This window comes from Hevea brasiliensis, chromosome 3, assembly GCF_030052815.1.
Source record: "Hevea brasiliensis isolate MT/VB/25A 57/8 chromosome 3, ASM3005281v1, whole genome shotgun sequence".
Classification (NCBI taxonomy): domain Eukaryota; kingdom Viridiplantae; phylum Streptophyta; class Magnoliopsida; order Malpighiales; family Euphorbiaceae; genus Hevea; species Hevea brasiliensis.
The window spans coordinates 19,189,830-19,198,237 of NC_079495.1; the positions used below are offsets into that span (position 1 = coordinate 19,189,830).

Below are 8,408 nucleotides of genomic sequence, written 5' to 3' on the forward strand. Positions count from 1 at the left end.
TTATTGGGCTTCGTGTAGGTATCCTCAATTCGCGGAAATTCGACAGTTGTGGGATCTGTGAATTTCGGCGAACAGACTACCAGGAAAAAGTCTCGAATTGGATCGAGGTTTTGGCTACCCCACCATTGTCGGGCATCCCGAGCTCGTTCGAAGTCGGAATCGGCAAAGGCTTGAACCTTGCTTTTCGTAATTTTCTAGTGCTTAAATAGGATTGAAAATCCATAAAATATTCGTGGTAGCTTAGAAAATTACGATTCTTTTGCAATAGCTTAGTAATATTTCTAAGGACCGCGAGGAGTTTTATAATTTTTAGAGCTTATTTGAGCGGTTTTGCAAAAATGGTCAATTATAAGGACTAAATTGAAATATTGCATATTGTGATGAATGATTGATTTGATGGGCCCAGGAGGGGCTGTGTGATATGATTGAACTGTGGATATATGGATTGTGAATATAGAAGTGCGTTTTTAGCCCTTTTGCAGGTTGGGTAGGTCCTAGGTATAGGGGAGACTCTGCCGGATTTTCGGCACGACTTAGGACGTATTGGTCTTTTTCTTTGTTTGTATTGAGTCAAATTTATTAAATGATTGTAATAAAATTGTCAGGTGAGCCGGGACAGCCTTCTTCCTCCGCCCAGCCGCCACAATGATTGTCTTCAAGTCTGTGAGTAAAATATTAATTTTAATTGTAATTTCGATATTATTATATGTTCAGCATGCCCATGCATCACTTATATGCATATATTTATGTAGTTAAACTCTAGGCACGATTTATGTTGCATTCATAACTGTTAACGTGCCATGAGTGTTGTTGTGGTAATTTGGAGCAGTGTGCGTGCGTTGGCGTGCGTGTGATGTGGTGTGGACTATGGACAGGACGGGGCAGTCACGGCTTGAGTAATTCACTGGGACCCGATCCTTCGAGGGGTAGTCACGGCTTGAGTTCTTATTTGGGACCCTCGATTTGGTTATTAAGTGGAAGTCCGAAGTGAGTTCTTGGCACGAGTTGGAATTAAGAGAGTGTATAGGGATCGGCTCCCATATATTATGATTGATGTTACGAGTGCGTGAGTGCTCCAAATTTACCTTTTGATGTTATGATGTGAAAATGTTGTTGATGTTGCATTTCACTCTCTGAGTGCATTAGTTTTAGATAGTTATAGAGATTATGGTTAAAATTGATATTTTACTCTCTGAGTCGAACGCTCACTCTGTTCAAAAATTTTTACAGCCACGGGAGGATATTTTATGCAGGTTAACACCTTTTCTACTTCGCAGGTTGTTTATCAATATTTGTGTAATTTTATTTATTTCTAGAATTTTCGCATGTGTTAGAAGTATTTATTGATTATGGTCTGTAATATTATTATCATGTTGGACCTGTAAACGTATAATGATATGTCTGTTTGATGGATTGAATGAGGGAGCTGAGCTCCCATTTATTTATTTTTATGATGATGAGTATGTGGAGGGTGAGCTGAGCTCCCCAATTGAGTATTTATTGTGTTTACAGGTCGAGTGAGTCGAAAACTCCCCGTTGGAAAGTCCATTTTATGGCCGGACTCTGTCCGTTTGTTTTCTTGATACTGGGCCCAAATGGGCCTTAGAGTTGGGTTAATGAACAGTTAGGCTTACTACGGGTCTCGGGGGCTTTAGGCTGGCCCAGGTCCTAGTGCCAGTCCGGCCCATAGGTTGGATCGTGACATTTTTTTTCTTTAATACTAAACTCCATGAAAGCATGAAACTCAATTATTAAAATTTACTTTATTAGATCAGTGTGATTTAATCTAATAATACTAAAATCATCCCTCAAACTATGAAACAATCGAAGGCCAATTATATTATAAAATAATAATATTACTTCACATATTAAAACTACTTATAGAAACATTGACAAATAAATTGTTATGCATGCTTTTGAAAAGTGTATCGAATAAGTGAGATAAAAATAAGAACTTAATAATTAGTTTAATCCAATAACTAACATTTATATGATAGAAAATGATTCCCTCGTCTCATTTTCTTTGAAAAATTTTCACCAGCTGGCTTAAGTTATTAATTCTTAATTCATAGCTCATTACGTAAACCTCACTTGAATCTAATATTTTGACTGAAAAATACTGTTTATAAATTTTATGTTAATTTGTTTAATAATGGTACGTCAAATATTATAAGCAAAACTCAAATGTAATTATAATAATATTAATAATAATACCACCATCGAGCTTGCACACTAAAGCAACACCAAGGTCCCCGGTGCAGGGGCATCAAGTCATCATAAGGAACAAAGTGCTCTCAATTTCAAAAGAAGAAGGAAAATATACACACACACACACACGTCTCAACATCTTTACCCCCATTTTTGGTGAGGGAAGCAAGCATTTTGTTTGTTTAAGGATCACCATCACATTGAAGCCACATTAGCCCAACCTCTAATCACACTATGTATAGATTACCCGAATGGATTACAGTTTGAGAGCCTGAGCATGGTGGCTGATATGATCATCGATGAAAGTGGCAATGAAATAGAAGGAGTGATCATAACCAGGTTGCATTCGCAACAGAAGTGGAACGTTAGCACTTCTGCATGCCTCTTCAAACTTCTGAGGCAGCAGCTGATCATGCAAGAATTTATCCTCATCTCCCTGACCAAACAAAGAATCATGTGAGGACAAAGCAAAAACCTGAAGCTAGCAAGGAATAAATGCAGAAGAATAAGACCTATTAATTCATTGCAAGTTTCCAGACATTGCTCCAATCAAAAGATTATAATTAATGAAAAGTTAAACCTTTACAAGAAGTGGCTCCAATCAGTTTGGATGGTCTACCAAACAACAGCCACAAAAACACCTTACGAACTTTTACCATCTAGGAAACAAAAACTTCTATTTTTACCCAGTGATTTCATCTGAATTTTCTTTTATATATATATATATATAGAGAGAGAGAGAGAGAGAGAGAGAGAGAGAGAGAGAGAGGGGTCATCTCACTAATGCAATACCCTTGCCCATCTTTAGCACTGCAGAAACTATACCTTATTATGTCATTAAAAAAAGAAGCAACAGTAAAAAAACATGGATATTATTTATTACCCACTAAAGTTACATCTCCATTCATACTTCTCTAGGCAACATCAATGTCACTTGATTTAAAAAGTAAAGCAAGCAGAAAAAATAAGACCTATAAATTCATTGCAAGTATCTAGACATCGTTTTTCATGTAATGCCTGATAAAATAAAAATTGGAAGGCAACTTTTACCTGATCAATTAAAATTGTAGCAGATACATCATGGAACTTTGAGATCAGGGAAGTAGCATCATATTCCTGCATTTTTGCACTTTCACAATTATATTTAAGGCACTTCAGAGGTATAAAACAAAGATGTGCATTCTTCAGGCCACAATCCACATACCTCCCAATCAGCTTTATTGCCACCAAGATAATTTGTGAAAGCTTTCTGGCCCCAGGGACAGTTTATAGGATTGGCAATTGGTGCAAAGGCAGAAACTGACTGGAAAATGAGTAAAAAGGAGACAGAAGAAACAGAAAAGGAATCAAGAGTCAAAAGTGAGAAAAATTGGAGAATCTCATAATCCATACCTCCCCCCAACCCCCCAATCTTCTCTCCTCTTCCTCCAAATGAAGAACGGGTAGGGAAGGAATTTCATCTAGCCTAAGAGTTTTTTTCCCCAAGGCCAATTATGTTCTACCTCAACGATAAGACTAGTACTTGGGTGGGATGGGCCCAGGGTATATCAATAATTACAAAAGAAAAAAAAAAGCGCTCATTGATGAAAAAAAGCCTGCACAGATCCAAACCTTTTGCTTACAAAACAAAAATAATGATGAACTACCTTGTACTTATCAAGGTTCTTCAAATATATTGTTAAAGCACCATGGCCGCCCATTGAATGACCAAATATAGATGCCCTTGATGTATCAAGCTGCGGAAAATTGTCACTGAGAAGTTTAGGCAATTCCTTAACAACATAGTCATACATACGCCAGTTTTTCCACTTCTCCTGAGTAGCATTAAGATAAAATCCAGCACCTAATGGATGAAATAACAATAAAATTAGAAATTAATGGTACTAATAACATTGAAGTCAAAGGCTTAATATTTAAATCTTGTCACAACTGTTTTTGGCAAGCTTGAGTGCCAGTATAGCTGTGCATTATTGTAGAAAAATCATACAATATTGGGATGTGATGCAAAATGCATTCTTGATGAAAAAAAGATGTTTTCTGGCGAGGTAAGTGAAAATATATATATATATATATATATTTCACATAACCCTCGCATTAGTATGGAGCAAAGCCATTCACATAACCCTCGCATTAGCATGAAGCAAAGCCATTCTATTCTAGTCCTAAAAGCTTTTCTTTTCTTCCATTCTATTCTAGACCTAAAAGCTTTTCTTTTCTTTCTTTCTATTTCTCTTAACATTTATTCCTGAGAGCTTAAAGTGTGTTGAGGCTGCTTTTTCTTATATTTCTTTTCTTGTTTCTTCTTTCCATGGCATGCAAACAAAACCAAGATATATACAGGCATGAATAACATTTAGCATGATCTAGAGAATTCTCTCTTTCTAACATGTGCGCACAGAACCAATTATATTAGCATAAGTGAAAAAAAATTAAAAATAAATAAAAAATTGTCACGCACTTATGGTTACCAATATCTCATTTGCAGAAACAAGAAATTCAACTTTCTACACACATGAAAGGAGATAACATTTAACATAGAGCTCAAACACACAATACACACATACACACACATATATATAACCATTCCACAAAATCATGAAAGTTAAAAAACTTGCCAAATGCCAACAAAAAATCAATACTTCATAAGATTGACACTATGCAGCTTAGAGGTTTATAATTCGAGTGTAAATGAGGTGGATTGCAAGATAAGATCATAATTCAACTCATTCAACTCATAACAGAGAGCAAAAGAGAATATAAAACCCTAAACTACTTAACATACTGGTCTAACCCTCCTCCCTACTCATTGAAATACTCCTAGATTTAATAGTTGAATGAATAGCATAGCTTTGTATAAATCTTGTATGAATACTAAACTAATACAAGGAAGAGAATAAAAATTAAAATTTAAAAGAAAAAAATAAGGATGCACTTTCCAAGCATAAGTATCTCCATAGTAGTATGTGAATACTACTTAGAAATATTTCTCAAGTTGAAAGTTATTAGCCCAAGCCCATACCTACACCGAAATCCCAGCTGTCTGCCTCTCCTTCCACATTCAGGCCTCCTGTAATAGATAAGAAAATAACAAATCATTAGCACAAGAAATCCTGGAATATAACTACTAAAATAATTAGATTCAAATTTTATAATAACAAAGATGTGTCTTAACAATAAAAAAATACCAACCATCAGGTGAAAAGATATCAAAGCTCACTCAACAACAACAAATAATTATGTTTCTATGCTCATCAAAATTTCTATGACTGCAAGATTAAGGTTCTTCACAATGTTCAAATATCTGTAACTAAGTCTATAGTTAGTTTCACCATCTCCATGGAAAATAGAAAGAATTAAATCAAGATTAGAATCTGCAAAAAATCAAGGATTGTTAACAAAAGTCCACATAGGCTCCATTTGGAATTGTGGTTGGGATGACAAATTTGAAACTGCTTTTTGGAAAAAGCACACTTTTAGGTATTGTTGAAAAAAAACAGTTTGAAAAAGTTGTTTTGCTGTTTTGAAGTTACTATAACTAAAATATGTCAAATTTAAATTAAAATTTAAAGGTCCTTGAACATTTTTTAAATAGTGCTTATAAACAATAGTTCAAACAGCAATGCCAAACAAGCTCAAAAGGAGTTTTGGTTCAACTGTTGTGACTTGGGAGTAAATGTTAGTAGTTTAATATGTTTGGTTAGAAAATTAAATTAAAAATGATTAACTGCTAGAGTCACCATGATTCCAAATACTCCATTTTTTAACTTTTTCCCTTCAACTTGCAGCCTCTTTTTTTTTCCTTTTCCTTTAATAGTTAGACTAAATTATCACCATCAATATTTGCCAATTACAATACAAACTTATCATTTATTTTAAATAAATATATTACATGATCGAAATATTTATAATTGATCATGCTAATATGTAAAAGTTCATATTTACATTTTTTACTGCAAGAAAAAAAATTTATATTATTGTCTATAGGAAACCAACTTTGACTTTATTGCTTAACAATAATTTTCTTGAATCAAATTAACTAATTGCAGTAAAGAAATATTAATGAATAATACATTAATTTTAAATTATCAATAAAAAGTAAAAGATAACAATGATTCACCAAAGAATTAGCATCTATTATTAGCTATTGGTAACAAACCATCAATAACAGCTATAAAATATAAACCACTAACAGTTAAATATAGCTGACCTTTAGAATCAACAATTTTTGGATATCAAAACATCTAATAGCAATTGATTTTTTATGTGTACCAACAAAATTACTAAGCTATTCGGAGTTGAAATTTGGATAGCTATTCGCCATACCCCAACAGTTAAAAGAAACATCCCGTAAGTCATATCCACAATAGAGTCAACATGCCCTAGCAATTTAAAATCAGGAAGCAATCCTAAAAAATGTTAAAATGGATTTTTAAAAAATTTCTTTAATATAGTTATCCTTCTAAAAGATCAACCCTTAAATAGAGAGTTCAATAAGCCTAACTTGGTTATTTGACTAGAGAGTTCAATAAGCCAAACTTAGTTGTTTGACTGGTTGCCAACACAGTTTCACATGGTATTTGGAAAAGTAGAGTGAACTAGCAATAGAATTATGAATCTGAAAATGAATGTTCAAAACCATACATGGCTAAGAAAAGGCATGCCAAGAGTTAGTTCTAAAAGATATTGTGACCATACTTGGAGATGTATCAGGGGCAATTAATGCAACACCCTCAGTTGAGGCAGCACGTTGAGCTCCCGACTTAATTACAAAGTTCTCATCAGTGCAGGTAAGGCCTGAGAGCCAATAAAGGACCTACTCAACCATTAAAGCAATATCATTTGGATAGTACATACATTGTATTGCACAAAAATCATAATCATGCATAAAGCAAATTAATCAATAGGTAAACTATAAAATAACAATGAGAGGGCTATAGTTTTATCTAGTCTAATGCTAAGATACTCCATGTTTACCTGTGAAATGATCAAATTCAATTATGCAGAGAATGAAAACATTTTATAGCAAATGAGCAATAAGATCACCACTAATTTGGATTATATTTTGGACAAACAATCATGAGTCTGCTAATTGATCATTTAAAAAAAAAATCTGGAATCATAATCTCATTTCATCATTACTCGCCAACCTACCCACGAACCCAACAACCAACCACAAACCCAACAACCAACTACAAAGACAATCATTTTTCTCGTGTACATTCCATCAATAAACCCCTGAGAAAAATCATGAATTGTAAGAGAATCCCACCTCATTGACACAATTGATAATTAAAAAATTGGACCATAAAATATCCTAGGAAATGAAAGTAAATATATATATATATATATATATATATATATATATATATATATATATATATATATATATATATATAGCACATAAGCAAACAAAAAAAAAACTTGGGAAACAAAATATGATTAAAAATGGGTATTATGAAAAAGAAAAAAAAGGAGGAGACATACGGGGAATTTGTGAGAAGAGGAAGTGGAAGGAGGGAAATAGATGTGGAAAGTCATGGAGCATCCAAGTGTTGGGCTGAAATGTTTGTATCTCTTGTTGTACCCTCCAAACATCTTTGAGCTACTGATCTCACTTGGCTTCGTTTCCATTTTCTTCCCCAACAAACGTCTTTCTTCCTTTCTTGAAATCCTCTTTTAATCTATAGGTTTTTCTTGGAAGTGCTATCCTGCTTTTGTATGATCTTTTCTTGAAATGGTTGGTGTGACTGATGGATTCGGCTGTGTCTGTCCATTTCTGGGCCTGATTACTCCATGGGCCCCTGTTCAGTGGTACTAGTAGGTTTCTTTTTTTCTTTTTTTTTTTCTGATATTACAGTAAACTATAATATAAGCTTTAGTTAAAACTATAACTTAATTTTTATAATTTTAAGATCAAATTTGCCATTTTAAAAAATTTATAATTTAATTTTATTATATTATTAAAATTTTAGTTAAATCGTCCAGAGTGAAAAAAACGAATCCATATAACCGATCCCAAATTTTTGAGATAAAGATTTAGTTTAGTTTAGTTTAGTTTAGTTATATTATTAATTTTAATATAAAGATCAAGATACTCTTCATTTTATTTTGTATGCGCCCTATCATTCAGAATTCAATAAACTTTTTCTGATATCACAGAAAATCAAAAATTAATAAAATTATAAATAAGTTTTAAGAAT

At 33.3% G+C, this 8,408-nt stretch overlaps 1 protein-coding gene across 1 annotated transcript; it reads right to left on the bottom strand.

Annotated features, from left to right (window-relative positions):
- Positions 1–2,167: 2,167 nt before the first annotated feature.
- On the bottom strand, positions 2,168–7,931 carry LOC110651954 (S-formylglutathione hydrolase). The gene is made up of 7 exons (XM_058143921.1): positions 7,693–7,931; positions 6,904–7,021; positions 5,228–5,275; positions 3,855–4,051; positions 3,413–3,511; positions 3,259–3,324; positions 2,168–2,644 (listed from the first exon to the last, which is right to left on the bottom strand). The coding sequence occupies exons 1-7, from the start codon at positions 7,837–7,839 to the stop codon at positions 2,465–2,467; spliced, it is 855 nt and encodes a 284-aa protein (XP_057999904.1). The 5' UTR covers positions 7,840–7,931; the 3' UTR covers positions 2,168–2,464.
- Between the last annotated feature and the right edge of the window lie 477 nt (positions 7,932–8,408).